Source organism: Pinus tabuliformis, chromosome 1_1 (assembly GCF_031772625.1).
Source record: "Pinus tabuliformis cultivar Carrire ecotype Pingquan chromosome 1_1, CPIR1, whole genome shotgun sequence".
NCBI classification, from domain to species: domain Eukaryota; kingdom Viridiplantae; phylum Streptophyta; class Pinopsida; order Pinales; family Pinaceae; genus Pinus; species Pinus tabuliformis.
The window spans coordinates 965046117-965064507 of NC_142297.1; the positions used below are offsets into that span (position 1 = coordinate 965046117).

The window sequence follows — 18391 nt, forward strand, 5'->3', positions numbered from 1 at the left end:
CTTCCAGTCCGTATCTCTCTTCAAGCTTACGTAGATGGGGCTTGCAATATTGTTAGGTTACCTCTGCACATAGGAGGGAGAGTGGCTGAGTTACCTAAACAGATCATATATGTTGATCGGGCTAGTGAGACGAGGCAACATGAGTTGTGTAGAGCGCAACACTCCCATGATGGACTTGCTACGTACTCAGGGGCGCTTGCATTTGATCCCTCTTATGGGGTTGGGTGGCGAGAGGTATTGAGTTAGTACCTAGTGGGGCTGGCTAGGTTTTTGGATACATCCATGGTTGGGAGCACAGTTTAGCAGGGGTTGTGGATTGCTAGAGGGGATCAAGGGATGGATCATCATAGGGATACAGGTGGGATTTGTTGAGAAATCTAGGGCATTCAATGTTAACAATTTCTCTTCTTGATAATTGCTTGTGATATGTTTTTACTTCTTAACTTATGGTCTTTCTTTGTAATCTTTTTAGTGTGTTCTTTTCATCAAGACAATTATAAATAAATAAAGACAAGTGACACAGTATATAGGCTTCTCTAGCCAGGTCCAAAACCTCTCACATATTGAAAATAAAACCCAATAAAATTATTCTTCTAGATCATCAAATGATAAGTACCAAGACCATGACTCAGACCCTTGACTATAGTATCCTTCCAAGAACCTTGTCACCCACCTTGATGTTCTGCCTCTTCCTTATTTTTCCTTTACTCCTAGAGAAACTCGGTCTTATCTCTTATATTGTACCTTCACAACTTCCCTACAAAATCTCGGTCTCTAGTTCTTCTAGAGAGAAACTCGGTCTCTACCTTGATCACTTAATAGAATTTCTCTCTTATCGCCCCAGAAGAATTTCACTGCATTAACTTCGCACTTCCCAAAAGAATATTCTCTATACCCAGAAGATGATATCCAGAAGAATCTCCGCACTTCTCTTTTGTTTCTCCTTCTTCACTCTCCTTTTAGCCCTCTTCTTGGTGACTTTCTTCTACTTCCTTTTCACACTTATCTAGTGAATTCTTATCTGAATTGTGTGTCTCCAAATGAGGCTGAGTAGGGCTATATATACCCTTCTTTGCTACCTTTTAGGCTCACTTGACAGCTGGAGTTTAGGCCAACTTCATCTTGCAGTTTCTTCACAGTTTGTAGGCTGACTTGAAGGGGTTTGGTGACAAGTTCTTGGAGGATACTTTACATAGACAATATTGACCTATTAAAAAGTGTAACATGACTTCATTTACATGACAATGACTCTTTTATGTCTGAATGAATAAAACCTAAAGACTCTCAATGGGAGTCTTGACTCAAAAACAAAATCCCTTGCTCATGAAACCCATGAAGAAAGTCAACATAATAATTACATTTTTCTTATTTACATCTCTTTACATAAAATCATAATTACATGTCATTATGAAGACTGAACCTAGTTACACTTTTCAACACTCCCTCTTAACTAGGGAGGTATTCATAATGGTACCTTGGACTTTCTCAATCTGAAGAATCTCTCATAAGAAGAATTCGGATTTGTAACTCATTTGTATAGCATCATACCAACCAACATTTATATAGCAAGGCCTTGACTAACAACTCTATCTCTCCACAAGATTAGAGCAAAATGTTGGCAAGACCAATGATTTATAGACATACTCATCATTGTCTCTCCCCAGTCCCAAAAGAATATTGGTCCACCACGACTACTCTTTCATTGGATTCCTTATCTCATCATCCCACAAGAGCATCAGATGCCAAATGATTACACAATCCTCCATTATGTCTTCTCAGGTGAAGCACAAAACAACATATCTATCGCTCTTTCTTATAGCGGGAGGTTTTATTCCATTAAAGGAATGTACTCATTCCTATCACAGAGGAATGTACCTAAGCTTCCGACTTGGGAATTTTTGAGTTTCTTCAAAGTAAGAAACTTCTTCTCAAGCTCCCTCTTAACCAAGTACCTATAGCAGCTCTTCATGTGGAGATCCTAAAACAATAAACTACATGAAGAGCTCCTTTCTTCAATGTCATGAATTTATTTAAGGATTCTTCAACTTTTGGGAACTTCTATATATAGGGCACAGATCATCCATCACTTTTATCCATGAGTTAGTCATGTCCTTAACTCATAAGAACGTGATCTATCATATTTTCCATCTGGCTTTTCTTCATGTCATTCTGCTTTCATGCCATATTTCTCGGAAGGATGTTACATCCTTCTATATGGTATGCTTGGAAGTCATTCACAAATCTTCCCTTTGACAATCCTACATAAGCCCAACCAGATGTTAGTTCAAAAATAATCACTGAACAATTCAAATCAGATTTACGTTTGTGATGATCTTTCACCATGACATCTTCTTGTAAGTACAACATCCTACATGCAGATTGACACATCTCCCACAAATGTTCAGTGCCAAGTGTCTCTATTTTTTTCCAACTTCTATTAGAGTCTTCACATCCTTCCGGAGATATTCTAGTCAAATCTTCTCGGACTTCGGATGTTGAATGCCTTCTACCTTCATTGCATATTATCACAATCTCTTCCTAACTTTCCACACACTTCATTCCTAGGGGATTCCAATTAGAGTTTCTCAATCGTAGTCAACCACCTCATACTTCCTATGAGGACATATTATGTTGATTTCATCTAGTGTGACTCATGCCTTCTGACATTCTTTCATAGGAAGAGATTCCTTTCCTTTGATCATGCTTCTCAAAATAGAAGTAGTGATACTTGTTACCTGCAACCATACGACATGACTTTATAATATTAAATAGAAGCATACATACCTCAATTTACCTTTAGGTCATCTAGGCTTCTTTTAGCAGCTTCCTTAATTGAAAAGATCTTCAACCCCTTGATTTGCTTCATCTCTCATGTCATCATACCATCGTCCCATGAAATCCACAAGTTGGAGTTCTTGATGAAAACCTTGCTTCCCTTTTAGATCGATGAATCCTTCAATGAGGATTCCATCTCGCATATCCTTATTCAACAAATGTTTCCCTTTTAAACTGATGTATGATGAGACTTATCCTGGATGACTTCTTCCTATCTTCCAATGAGCTTACCAAGAGATATATCCTTCAAAGTTGACTACCATAGATTTTTTTCCTACGGTCCTTCATGTTTCCCTATGGTGATGCCACGAGCTCTTGCTTTTAATGCGTCTTTTCCTTAGACTTTCTTCTTTCAACCTCCTCCACTTCTTCGGTGAAACGGACTTCTTCTCTATCCTTCTTGTAATTTTCCATCTTAAGCTAAGGACAATATTTCCTATAATGTTCATAGTATTTGCATCCATACCATTGAATCTCAGCTATGCTCTTCTTTTCTTTCTGAGAACCAGAATTTTCCAAACTTCCTTACCTTCCAGCAAATTTTTGAGTCCTTAACCTTCAACACTTTTTCCCTCAACTTGTCTTCTTCTATTTTTCATAGAAATCACAAGTTGTTGAATGAGGTAACTTTCTTATCCCATGGATATTTGTTACCTTGATTATCAGTTAGTGCATTATTGATCAATGATGATTATCTTCTTTCCCAGATCTTGTAGATGAGATCTTATGAAGATATCCTTCATCCTTTGATACCTTTACTTTTCTGTAGATCAGATCTAAGTCATGTGACCTTCCTTTCCACATCTTCAGAGAGTATTCTTACAAGTTTATCAATATATCTCTTTTATATCTCCAATATTGCTATATGATGGGATCTTTCATAAGAATCCCTTTCCATGAATTTAGAGGAGACCTTTTGATATGTTCAATGACTTCACCTTCTTAGAGGACTATGTCTATCCTCTTTTCCATGCAAGGAATTTCGATGACCCATCCAACTTATAGATCTCCTTGCAAAGGAAAATTCATTCTACCAAATTGATTAAAGAATGAAAGATACTTACTTGACAAGTGAACATGAAATATTCACCTTGATTACTTTGATGATGGTTGAAGATGTATTAGAGATCCTTTTTGGATGATCTTCTTCCAAATGAAAACGCCTTTCTTCAATGGAAAAGGTTGTTCCTTTTGATGAGGATGATTTCTTTCTTCCTCGAATGATCTTCTTCTAGGGCAAGGAGAGGATCCTTGCTTGCTTTATAACCTTGAAAATGATGACAATGCCTTCTCGCATTCAATATACTTCGATTTCTCTTGTAGTGTAGATCAGAGATGCTTCTAGGGTTTTGAATTTCTCCAAGATGATGTGATCTTCATATTTAAAGTCCTTCGAGCTATCTTGCCTTGTAGACAACTTGATGAGGATCTTTGTGGCCTTTTTATGATAACTATAGAAATAAAAGCTCTTGTTGTTGCAGACTGCTTCTTCGATCTAGCGTTCGATTTTCTTTTTCAATGTATATCTTGATACTTTTTTTTGATAACCTTCATCTTGCTTTGATACCTTTCTTGAAACTTGATCCTTGAATGTCTCGTTGATTAGATGCCCTTCCTTTGACTTCAGCACCTTAGCTCTGATACCATGTTGAGAAATCTAGGGCATTCAATGTTAACAATTTCTCTGCTTGATAATTGCTTGTGATATGTTTTTACTTCTTAACATATGATCTTTCTTTGTTATCTTCTTAGTGTGTTCTTTTCATCAAGACAATTATCAATAAATAAAGACAAGTGACATAGTATATATGCTTCTCCAACCAAGGCCAAAACCTCTCACCTCTTGAGAGGGAATCCCGATAAAGTTCTTCTTCTAGATCTTCAATTGATAAGTACCAAGACCATGACTCGGACCCTTGACTGTAGTGTCCTTCCAAGAACATTGTCACCCACGTTGATGTTCTGCCTCTTCCTTCTTTTTCCTTTCCTCCTAGAGAAAATCGGTCTCTATCTTTTTTATTGTACCTTCACAACTTCCCTAGAGAATCTCGGTCTCTAGGTCTTCTAGAGAGAACCCTAGTCTCTAATTTGATCACTTAGTAGAGTCTCTCTCTTACTACCCAAGAAGAATTTCACTACCTTAACTTTGCATTACCTAGAAGAATTTGCTGCCCAGACTTCACACTTCCTACAAGAAACTTCGCTATACCTAGAAGATGGCATCCAGAAGAATCTTCACACTTCTCTTTTGTTGCTTCTTCTTTGCTCTCCTTTTAGCCCTCTTCTTGGTGACTTTCTTATGCTTACTTTTCGAACTTATCCAGTGAATGCTTGTCAGAATTGTGTGTCTCCAAATGAGGCAGAGTAGGGCTATATATATGCTTATTTGCTGCCTTTTAGTCCGACTTGATAGTTGGAGTTTAGAATGACTTCATCTTGCAGTTTCTTCATAGTTCATAGGCCAACTTGAAGGGTTTTGGTGACAAGTTCTTGGAGGATACTTTACATAGACAATAGTGACCTATTACAAAGTGTGATGTAACTTCATTTACATGATAATGACTCTTTTATGTATAGATGAATAAACCCTAAAGACTCTCAATGGAAGTCTTGACTCAAAAAAAAAATCCCTTGCTCATGAAACCCATGAAGCAAGTCAACATAATAATTACATTTTTCTTATTTACATCTTTTTACATAAAATCATAATTACATGTCATTATGAAGACCGAACCTAGTTACGCTTTTCAACAAGACTCCCCACTACTCCATGGATTGGGTCAGCCAATGTATTAGCGAGATGGTGGATCCAGTGATTGGACTCAACCCCATTTTCATATTCCCACCAGAGTTCTAGACAGCACCAGTGACAGGTCGAGCTGACAAAGGAGCATGAAGACTCCATGAGTTGTCTTGGCATGTTGGCCATGTGTGGGGGCATTTGATGATCAGTCTACCTTGGCAAGGGGTTGTCAGAGGAGGTGGCATTAGTAGGCCACTAGATAGTTCCTTGTATGGAGAGGATGATTTCCGATGGATATATGGGGCACAAGGGTCACCGAGAAGCAACGCCCTAGTGACACCCGCATAAGTACAGAGGGAGATTCACCTGCCAAAACTCTCAGGAAGGATCATGAGGGAAGGTCCACTCATTTGAGGTTATGGAGATAAGAGAGTGGATACTATGGTACTAACAAGATGTGGACGGATACTTACTGACTCACTTTTATACCATGGCATCCAGGGATGTATAGGGGCATGCAGTAGTGTGCAGCAATATGCAAAGGTGCACGTGTGTACTGGTATGCAGGGTGGCACCGGGTGTAGGGGTGGTTCATGTCACAATGATTTTCCTCATAGTGTGACAGATGCATTGATATAGGAGGGATTCCATTTGATCTGAGGCGATGCGATAACATGTAGCAAGGTCTAGCAGTTCACAAAGATGTGCAATGGGGTGCAGTTGTATGCCAGGGGGCATGAGAACCCATGGTTATATGTAGTAGCACGCAGGGCTTCACTGCAGATTGGGGGAGTGCTACTAGCAAGGAGACTACTTGAAGAGAATGTTAGACATGCCATTGAGGGGGACATACCCATGTTTAGAGAGCGGTTTGGTCACGGGGCTGGTCAGGAGTGTCCACGTGGGTTCTCGACCATACCCTTCGGGAGCCTAGGCATCTCTCACTCATTGGCATCACAGGAAATTGAAGGGAGCCCTTTTGTGTCTGATTGAGGCATACATTATGGATAGCAGGACTTGGTAGACTTGCTTGAGACGACTCTATGGGATTCATTGCATCAGGGACACGGTAGGGATTCCCCAGTGGAGGAACAATGTCAGTATGCAAGTTGGCAGCCACAGGCTAGGAGATGAGGTGATATTCTACAGGGGTGTTTACCATTCATCTCTAAGCCCCTTGGGGAGTTGATCATGGGTGGGACATGTGCCTCTACTTCAATAGGGCTTGTTGGGATCCTGCATGAGCAAGGGATACTGTGTACAGTTGAGGAAATTTTCCAATGGGTATTCGAGCTTCATACATTGGCCCTGTATCAGCTTTCTGGGCCTCTGCATCAGACACGCTGGCCTCTCTGGTGCTCTACGCAGCACTTGGCTACCTCTACGTGGCCCTGCATGAGCCCTTGCTAGCTCTGCATCACTCTCCTTGGCTGCTGCGCTACTCTCCCGACACAATCTCTACCTTCTCTGTTTCTCTGTACTCAATGCCCCTCAGCTGCTCTCCCGATCACTGATTCTATCTCTCTTAGCAACCCTGCTCTAGAGAATAGAATGATTGATCACTTTGATGTGTTCTCCAAGTGACCCTCAAGCCTCCTCTTATACTTTTCCTATTGACATCTCAATGGTCGAGATTAAGTCCCTAATCAATGGCTAAGATTAGATCTGGCTTGATCCATGTCTTTTGAACCACTCTAACACAGATTCATATTAATACACATTAATGTTTTATTTTCCCTAAGTTTAGACTTAGGGACTCCATTAAAAATATTAATTATTTTAATATCTCATGATCTGTTTAGAATCTACCCAAACTCTTCTTGGGTATTGGAGATCTCATGTGTCCCAACCTCTCCACCAAATTTTGTGGCTAGAGCACATCCGATGCTACTTCAAATCAACAGACCCTATAATTTTGGACGTTTGCGAGCCAAAAACAAGGAAGAGAATGGAACGATGTCTCATAATGATTGTCCAAATGAGGTTGAGGTCACTTGTATTTATAGCCTTCCAAGGGTATCCAATTTTCTTTAGGGTTGACCTGATCAAATATGCACATGTGGGCTATAATTCAAAAATACATTTTCTCTTGTCCAAATTGAGCACTTCAATAGTCAAAATTAGTCCTCTCAAAAAGATGAATCTTGTCCTATGGTTGGAATTTGTCACTGAGCTACCAAATTAACACGTGGGTCCAATGTAGATATGAGGGTGGGTCTGAGGAGACTAATAGTCGAACTAATGGGAACCCCTTCAGCTCTCTCCTCCTATGAAGTCCCTATGAATTTCCTGTTGCGATTTTGCTGCCTCATCTCCTCTAACATCTCTTTCTGCCCCTTTTCTAGATCAGTCAAAGCCGTCAAGAGGCTCTGGAAAGCCGCATCATTTTTGTCCCTCATGCTTGTTCCTTCCTTCTCCAACTCAAGAACCTTCGAATCTGGGGTAACTTCCAACTCCCTTTCTCTATTCCTATATCTCTGCCTCTATTAAGCTATATTCTTCTTATCTCCCAGGGTCATAGTTAAAAATCTCCCACAACTGGCCAAATCACAACTTTGACACCACTGTAATATTCCTAGTGGAAATATTAAGTGATAAACAAAGAAACATCATGAAGATGCAACCAAAATAATCATACATGCATAACACATCAGTCAACACCTAGAATAATCTCCAAAAGTTGGGCCATTTTATTGCTGAAGAAAAATGGAGTACATCAAGTGGAAATAGAGAAACCTAGGCTTGCTAAGCAATTAAGGCAAAACCCAGGTGGAGATAGTGAAGCCCAAGTGCTGGATGTGCCCCTCCCTAAAGATTGTGTTGGCCTAGAAACTACTAATTGCTGCTACTGTAGGTGAACTGCACTTTCTTCCCTCTAAACAACTCCAAAAATTATGAGATTTTAGTCATGAGCTCCCCATGCTAACTCCATAAAAACCCAAAAATCTTTCAACCACCCAAAATTGCTGTAGATTCTGCCCCAAAAATCTCCCCAAGCCACGCCAAAAATTCCTGCCAATTTCTCCTGAAATTTCCCTTATTTCTCCAACTCCCACCTGCACCAATTTCTCCTTGCCTCTTAACCCCTGTGCAGGCCAGCCAGTGACCTTGTGTGCATGCCCAGAAATTCCCCCAAATTTAGGCCTACAAAACACCACTAACCTCTTGCCAAATCCCAAGGGAAAAGCCCTCAAAATCTAAAAATTTGATCAGTACTGAAGCTAGTTCTTCCAAGGGGTGTGAGTTCCTCTTTTGTGCCTAGTCTGCCCACAAAATTCGTTGGAAATGCCTAAAATTGCCTCTGGATCAGCTCTGAAAAGGTGTGCTAAACTCTCCTAGGGATGGTACTTGAAGTCCACCAAAGGAAACATTAAGGGAATTTTGAGGTCTAAAATGGGCCTCCTAAGGAAATTATAAAATAATAGTGGAAATAATAAAATAAGATTAGATTACATCATCAAATTTTAGAGGGAAAAAAGAAAAAGTTATTTTTTCAACATATCTCCTTATGGGTTTACTCAAATTTCGAGTGACAACGCTCGTTGGATGCAGAATTTGATTCCTCATCCAAGGAGTATGCATGTTGCATACTTTCGATGGACACTGCTACACGAAAAAATGAGAAATACATGAAAAACATGATTGCAATCACATTTTTTCATGTGTTTCTCATTTTTCATGTAGCAAGGTCCATCGAAAGTATGAAACATGGATACTCCTTGGATGAGGAATTAAATTTTGCATCCAACGAGTACTCCCACTCGAAAATTGAATAAATCATTACAGAGATAAGTTTAAAATACAAGTTGAAAAAGTAGTTTTATTATTTTATTATTTTTTAATATTTTTACTTTTTTACTCCAAAAATGGTGAATCATCCCCCATGGTTGAAATCATCATCTTGAATCCTATCGGTTCTTATAAAGTTTATTTTGGTTGTACATTTTTCTTAGGAGGCCCATTTTAGACCTCAAAATTCCCCTAATGAGATGATATTCCCACTTAGAAACCTCGTATGCTGTGTTGTTCAGTGTAGACTTGGCTCAACAGCTCAAGCGTACAAGTGTTCAGTTATCAAATTGGCAAAACCTCCCAAAATGAGGTAGCTCCCTCCTATTTATCTTGCCTGCCTCCTTTCCCTTGTGGGCCCCATCAATTTTGACCCCCCTTTGCCTTCTTCTCCCTCCAATTCGACTTGCCTCCAAGGAGTTCAAATTTCTCTCTCTAGGGGTGGCCCCCACATTCCACTAATTTCTAAATTTTCTCCCATTCTCTAATGTTTGCCCAAAATTTTCCTACCCCCAAAAATTGCAAAATTGTGTGGTTGCCTTAATAAAGTTTCACTGGATGGAATATTACACAAAACCCACTGATAATGAGGTCAAGCGAATTGGTAGTGTAGAGATTAGTTTCGTCCCTTGAACATACTAATAATGCAACCTTGCTATCAACAATATAACCTCAGACTATTCTGCCTTTCAGAAGGGAAAATTCAGCCTCCTTGAAGATTGTATGACCCTGCAATCACTGATTCAAGTGACGCAGATTCTTTGCACTAAACACAAATGAGAGATTTGAAATAATCTCACCCAAAAGTTAACTAGGGTGGCACTTGAAGTCCACTAAAATTAACTTAAGAGTTTTTCCTGAAACTCACTTGAGCTTCTTCTCGATGTCAATTAGATATGATAGGAATAGAATGATTTGCAATTGAGTCCCCCCTCTATTTATAATTCTCCATTGAGCCTCTTTCTAGCTTCTAGATTCTCCTTTTTCCCCATTATTTTATTGGTGGGGCCCATTTCTCACTAGGTGACTTTTGCCGCCATTTTAAATAAAAATAATCATTTGCCTCATTTCTCAATAAAATATTATTTTCTGCCATTCTCCAATAAAATAATGTTTTTCCTTCATCCTCCAATAAAATATTATTTTGCCTCCATTCTTCATTAAAATAATACTTTGTCGCCCTTCCCCAATAAAATATTACTTTGCCGCCATTCTTCATTAAAATAATAATTTCTGCTTTTCTCCCACAAAATAATATTTTCTCATTTTTATTTAATATCACTAAAAATTGGCAAAACTCCTTAGTGAATTTTGCAGTCACAAAAATTGGGAACATTACGGCAATGTCCCTTTTTCCAAGCATTGGGAATAGAGACTAACTAAGTAGCCTAGCCATTCCCATAGGTTACATATTAAAAAGTAATGATGTAATATCTAAGAATTAATTAATTTAAAAGTGACTAAGGAAAAAGAATAGTATAAGCCACTTCAATAAAAGAAGAAAAAGGCCCATGGTATTCTGATAGTCCATGACTATTAAAGGAGATAAGAGCTCACTCCTTAGGCTTGCATATTTTGATTATTGTTGGTGTTATTGAGTTGAACTCTTGGAGCTTGTTTAGGTGAGAACCCATATGAAAGTGGGTTAGTTTCGGTAGTAAGTAATCCACACTAGCTAATCTAGTCAAGGTGGCTTCAGTATTGAGATCATATACCCTAGCCACTCGAAGTGGAGTGATCAAATCATATCCACTCACTGTGGCTTAATGTGGAGACCACAAGGAGAGGTCAATCAGATCTCTCGTAGGAACATCACATTTGGGAGAAGCAGAATATAGGAGGCCAAGTTCCATGTTGCTACATTTATCTTTGAGGCTGCAACATTAGTTTATTATCCAGCCAAGCATGCCATGTAACAGGGGTCATTGACAGATGTTCCATTTTTTAAATCAAGGATTGGCACGTAATTCCAAATTTATATTTAATAAAATAACGCTGAGTTTTTGTTGTTAATTCTCGTGTTTAGTTGAATTGAAACATCTCTTTCTAATTTCCAGGTTTTTACATTTGTAAGGGGCATCAAGCATAATAGCTAGAAGATTTAAAAGAGTGATGGATGATTTTCTCCAAGCCTCTGGAGGAATGTTAAATAACACCAAATGCAGAATATATAGCTGGAACACTTCTCCAAGAGTTATGCAGCATATATCACAAATACTGGAAATTCCAATACAAATAAGATGGACCCACTTTACTTATCTTGGGGTGCCCCTAGAAAAGGAAAATGTAAAAGCGGAATTATGGAGCAAGCAAGTGGAAAAATGAAGGATAAAATTCAGAATTGGGGAGTGATGTGGCTTAATTTGGCAGAAAGAGTGATCATGATTAAGGCACTCCTCTCGACCCTTCCCATTTATCAATATGCGATTATTCTGGCCCCAGCAAGCGCCCACAAGAAAATGGAAATAATAATAAGAAGCTTCCTATGGCAAGGAGGAAAACAAGAAAACAAAAAATTCAGCTTAGTCCGATGGGAGCAAGTCACCTTTCCCTATGAAAAAGGAGGTATAGCAATTCGCTTACCAGGCCAAATGAACATTGCTTTAGGGACAAAAATAATTTGGAGAATGATAAGTGGAAAAGAACATTGGTGGGAAAAAGTTCTAGCAATGAAATATTTAAATCATCATAGAACAAAATTGATAACTGAATCTATTCCAGACAGGCCATGCACACAAGTCTGGAAACTTGTAAAAAAGATAATTCCGCTTATTAGAGATCAAATTTCTAAAATTCCAGGGAATGGCAAAACATTAGAAATCTGGGATGACCGGATAATGGGAAGAGATCCTCTAAAACTTCAACAGAATCTAAGAGGACTTCATTGTTGGATGGAAGAGAAAAGGATAAATACTTTATACTCAATCTCTGAGTGGAATCCCCTCGCCCACAGTCAGCCTTCAGCCTTCAGCCTGAAGCATTCAGCAGTAAGTCAAATTCTCCCTCTCGACTCATCAAGTTGTATTTCTAGGCTCAAACTTCACCAGCAGGGGACATCTTCGCTGACATTTGCTCCATAGTGCTCTCCCTCAGCTGTCTGCTCCTCTGGTTCCCTTTACACCTATAACTCAAACTCCCATAATTCTGTAACAGTCTCTCCCCATATCAATGTTGCCTTCCCCTGTTTAATACACAGGCTGTCTCATATCCCCAACGTCCTCACGCCTCATTTTCTTTGTCTAAGAAGTACTCTCATACTGAAAGCAGTCTCTCCTCCTCAACGTCCTCAAGCCTCAGATTTTCTGGAGCCAAACTCTCCATCTACTTTTTACATTTCGCCAATCCATCATCTCTTGGCTAGCACCACAGATCAAGACCACTCCACGGATTGGTTTTGGAACACAAAGCAGGGTCAGAGCTACATAGTTTCTCTCAGAGCTTTGGAGATTTGTCTTCAAGAGGCCAATAATCAGAACTCCACCATCAACAACAGAGGAACAAGCAGAACATATCAAAGTAAGAGGGCCATCACTGGGACCAAAAAAGACACAGCCTCTACAGCAAATCAAAGCAACAGAATGGCCTGCAATCCACTAGAGAGAGCAGAAAAGAACGACAACTGCCCAACTTGTAGGGCCAATAGATTTATGATTGGAAGGTTTAACCAAGCTTTAAAGGACCTCAGGGCAGAGATGAAGACAGCCAATGTGTACAAGCAAAGAGACATAGATTTATAGAGAGCTGAAATAGAAGATCTAAAAGACAAATGCAAACACTTGGAAGAAATAGTCGAGTACATCAAGACCCTCAATCAAAGCCAGCAAGGGGAAACATCCTCCAGGTACAGCAAGAAGCGCCGCCCCAGCAGGAGGAATCAGTAAATCAGTTCTGGTGATCTTGTCTCTTCTATTAATGTAGTGCAAATATAGTTTGTTTCTAGGACAGTATGTAAGGCAATATGCCACTTTAGTTTTTGAATTTTATAGAATCAAGGATGAAAGTGTAGATGCAGGGACTGTGCTCCCATTTTGTGCACTACATTTGAATCAGTCTTCTTCCAAATGTACAAGGAGCTCACTCCTTTTCTTTTTTGCAATATAAAAAAAATACCCGACTGTGTCAAAAAAATGATTGAAATGCTGATAATTTCTTGTGCAAAATTGTTCCATTTCTTATTGAAAAATTTATGGCACATTTTTCTAAAGCAATTTCCTAAAAAAATTAATCAAATAATATTAAGGAATATTACATCAACTTACTATCAAACACATTAAACTACATATATTGATTAAAAAAATTTACAACTAAAAACATTTTTGAAATCACATACTGTTAGTCCTTGACACTTTGATTGATCACAAACAGTTTCATTAAGAGGTTCATCAACCCCTTTACCATCATCATAGAGCAATCGCCTGGTAAAGCAAAAAAGAAAATTATTTTAGATTTTCTAGTGTTTATATGAAATGATACATAGAAATTTGAAAACTCTCTAAGAATACTATAATATTTAATAATGATGATGATAATGTGATATTTTGATTTCTCTCAATTATAAAGATACTCAAAAAACCTGTGAAGCATTAGTTCAAGTTGCCCATCTTTAATGCTTGCACCTCCAACAGCACGATCAACCAAAACTGAAAATTCAGCTTTGTCATCCATCATATAGATCCCAAGGTTAAGCTGCAAATACTCACAGAATTCAGTAATTCGTGAAGCTTTTGTGATTGAAAAACAGAAAAAATATTTATGCAGGATACTATAAGGTTCACGAATTCACCGAAATAACTAAAATCTTGAGACAAAGTTGCATATTAATATTCATCTACGTTTGTTCTTTTAAGTATCATTATCCTTCAGACAGTTTTTACCACAAGGAGCCTATATCTTCTAGTACCTAAAAAGGAGAATTCATTTTCTTTTATCCTAAGAATATCAGTCCATAAGAAGTGCCATTTTACACTACATTTTTCTTAGGGTTTTCACCGCCTAAAATTATAATTAGGTTTTGGTTTCACATGTTCTAAAGATGACCCAATAACTGAAAGTGATGCATTCTATCACACAGCAAATCCTTTTCAGCTTTGGTGAATGAGGTACCAATAAACACTATTAAAATTTAAGGGGAGTTTTTCATATCAGTAATCACATTAATTTGATGAAGGACCTATATGTTTTATTGCTTATTAAATGAGGGATGATACATTGCTACATCTACGTATGACTAATAAATAAGATGGGCGGATACTTGAACTGTCACTCGTGTCTTAGATAGAATGTTGTCCTTCAATTAAATGCAGTGATCTATACAACAAATTGGACCACTGCTTTAGACAATTTCCTTTTCTTATAAGATGACGCCATGCAAGGAGTAATGAAGAACATGCTTAAATGCACAATCTTGAAATTGATTTCTTCAAATGCTGAGCCTCCAAGAAATAGAATAGAAGTGCATGAAAATACTCCACAATCAATGACAATATCAACGTGTAAGGAATAAATATTGAAACAAAAGGAAAAGAGCGTATTTCAATCATAATGAAACTGTAATATCCCTAAAGAAAATTTACAGTAATAAACAAAGCATGCATAGTAAAAATACACAAAAATTGCACACAAATCAGACCACGATATAGAGCCAAAAACTGCGCTGTGCTAAGCCATTTTATTATGAAAGCATGGGGTTACAATCTGATGTTTGGAAAGTGTGCACCTGGACTTTCCTAAGGTAATCTAGCAAATCCCAAGTGAAGAAGACAAACCCCCCAAAGCTGCTGGCTGATCTCTCTATGGCTTTGCGCTGAACTGCCCAGAAAATAAGTTGTTGGCTGTAAAAATTCACTGCTAGAGCCTCCTCCTGTGCTCAGAAAATTCTGGGAAATTAACCCAGTGATCTCCTCCAATAACCCACAAAAACCCATGAAGGAATTGGCCAAATGTTGACCTTGGAATTTCGGCCCAATTTCCCTTGGCTGCTGCTGTTGTTGGGTATTTCGACCCACCTGTAAATTCTGTTGCTGAGTGTCCCCAAAATGGATGAAATCTTCAGCAATTCTCCTTCCCGGACTCCCCCACAAATCTCAGCCCCAAACTCCCTTCTCTCCTCAAGTCCCACATGTGGCACTAATAAGGACAATGCAATCTCTATGTTGTTGTCGCTAGAACTCTAGAACTCCTCCACACTCCCACTACATTGCTCCCGGATCAATATGAAAAAGATGAGACTTCCTCGCACTGACACTTGAAGTCCACTGAAGCAAGGGGTGAGATTTCCGCTTGGAAACCTCTTGTGCTCAACAACACTTGCAGACTTCGCATCAGCTCAAGCGTGCTAGTGCAAGAGAAAACTCAAATGATCAAGAATGCCCAAAAGTGATTGTCTCCTCCTCTTTTGTCAAAGTGCCTCCCAGTTGCCTATGTGGGCCCTGTCATCGACTTTCCCCCACCAATTTCCCTCCAATGAGCGTGTACTTCCTATGGGGCCATATTTCTCCATGAGTAGCCCCCACTTACCACTAGCAATTCAATTTTCTCACCATCACTTAATGTTTGGGCCTCTTCCTAACTCCAAAATTAAAGTGGGATCCCCAAACCCACTTTTCTTAAGTGCGAGTACGAAATAAGACAAAATTGGGCAAAATTCATATTTCCCCTTAGCAATATTCTAAGTGGGAATATCATAGTCCCCCCCGCAAAAACGTTGCTTTTCTTCAAGCGACTGCAATGAAGGATGCTGAAGTATCTGCTCTCCCTCCCATTCGGCATCCTCATCTGGTAGGTTCCTTTACCTGATTAAAAATTCTTTGATAACCTTGTTTCGCAAGTGCCTCTCACGGGTGTCCAGAATAGCCTCTGGCTCCAAAACCAAGTGCCCCTCATCATCCATGGGTGGTAGCTCTGTAGCTGTGGTGTAATGTCCCAAAATAGGAAAAATAGTGCTATGCAAGCAAATAACAATTTTTCACCATAGAGATTTCAAAGCAATTAGAATACACCCGTAACAAACAGAAATATGGAAGCAACCGAGCCATTTTATTATAAACTGGTGCAAGAATACAAAATATGGAAGGCATGCACCTGGGCTTGCCTCAAAGGAAAGCGGAGAAAAGCCTAGGTGAAGCAATGACAATCTGGAGTTACAATCAGTTGTCCAACTACTGCACTGCATAGTCCCCAACAATTTTTCACTATCTGCTACAAAGATATGGCTGAAAAACCCATTTTCTATGCTCATAAAATTCTGTAAAAGTGTTTCTAAGCTCCTAAAGCAAAACCCACAAAAACCCAGAAATTGTTTGTCCTGGTTTTGACCTTCCAAAATTGACCCCCAAAAAGTTGTACGCTCTCCAGAGCTGCTGAAGCACACTGACTATCAATACACCAACAAAATCCTCCTCAAACACTCCAGAAAGGTAGCAATCATCTCCACTAATACTTCCTTTATTTCTCCCGGCAAGGAACAACTCCAATGGCTGAGTCTCCACCACCCACGTGTGCCCAGTCTCTTCCTTTTGTGTTGGCCCCAGGAACTACGAAATCCTTACTGAAGAAAGCTATCACCTTCAGCCCAAAAACTAACCCAAATGAACAAAAAATCACCAAAGCTTCTTTCCTAGAATTTCTCCTAACAGTATCTCCTCTGAAGAATGCAAAGGACCTCAACTCGATTTCCCCCCTGCATCCTCCTGGAATACACACCACTGTAAAAACTCTAAATACAAATGTTGGAACCACACTTAAAATCACCTCTGGAAGATTATCGATGAAACTCTCTAGGCTGGAACTCAAAGTCCCCCAAAAGAAAGGGTGAATTCTCTGCCTGGAAAACTCGTGCTAAACAACAAGTGACCCGGCTAAGCAGCTCGAGCAACTGAGAAGAAATTCGATATGGCAAAGATGTCAAATGAAGAGTGTTTCCTCCCTTATATAGATTTTGTGGATCTCTTTTCTTTCCTTTTTCTCTCCTTCGTGGGTCCCTCACTAAGCCTTCGATTTTACCTCTCATGCATTTCGAACCATTGGCTTAGGTAGTGTGTATTTCCTTGTTTGGGTGGCCCCACATGCTACTAACAAAATCCAATGTAACTTATTTCTAACTCCTAAGTCTTCTAATAAAAATAAAATGGGCCCTGTCTCATCCAAAATTGACCCCAAAATGTAGAAATTAATCCTGTTCCAAAATAATTTAGGAATTGACATTACGTTCTGTCACTTGTTGACCCAGTGCCTTTTTCGGGCAAGACAAATGAAAATTGTTATGAACCCAACTTTCAAGGGTAGTTTTAGCTTGTACGCTACCTCCCCAACTCTCCGCGTGACTTTGTACGGCCCATAAAAGCAAGGCTTGAGCTTCTCGGGCCCCTTCAATTTGAGTGTCGACTGTTTGTAATGGCAAAGTCTCAAGAAGACCAAATCCCCAACCTCAAACTGCCTCTCTACTCGGCCTCTGTCTGCATAGAGCTTCTGGCGGTTCTGGACAGTCTGCAGGTTATCTTTGAGAGCCCACAAGATGTCGTGGCTCTCCTATATCCAATCCTTGGCCCTAGGGGCCTTTCCGTCTCCAAACATCACGCCAGCAAAAGATAATGCATCATAACCATACAAATCTCTGAATGGGGACATACCTATGGACATGTGATACGTTGTGTTGTAGCAGTACTCACCCAAATGAAACCACCATATCCATGCACGTTGATGGCCCGTCACATAGTTGCGTAGGTAACCCTCCAGCCATTTGTTGACTATCTCCATCTGCCCATAAATCTGGGGGTGACAACTAGTACTCGAAGTGAGATTTGTTTCCACTAGTCGAAATAGCTCCAGCCAAAATCCCCCCATGAACCAGCTATCACGATCACTAACAATGGTCTTCGAGAGACCATGAAGCCGAAATACCTCCTTCAAAAACAGTTCGGCCACCTGTGAGGCTGAAGACTGGGCTGAGATGGCGAAAAAGTGAGCAAACTTCGTTAATCGGTCCACCACCACGTATATGCAGTCCTTGCCCTGAACTATGGGAAA

At 39.5% G+C, this 18391-nt stretch overlaps 1 protein-coding gene across 3 annotated transcripts in view; it reads right to left on the reverse strand.

Moving 5' to 3' along the window:
- LOC149217706 (alpha-mannosidase-like) overlaps nt 1-18391 on the reverse strand; it is a 282843-nt gene that overhangs the window by 53235 nt on the left and 211217 nt on the right. For all 3 annotated transcript variants that reach the window (XM_089393051.1, XM_089393049.1, XM_089393050.1), the window contains exons 23-24: nt 13941-14053; nt 13698-13782 (exon numbers count right to left, since the gene is read on the reverse strand). In XM_089393051.1, coding sequence (XP_089249177.1) covers nt 13698-13782; nt 13941-14053 — 198 coding nt within the window. The remainder of the gene's footprint in view (nt 1-13697; nt 13783-13940; nt 14054-18391) is intronic.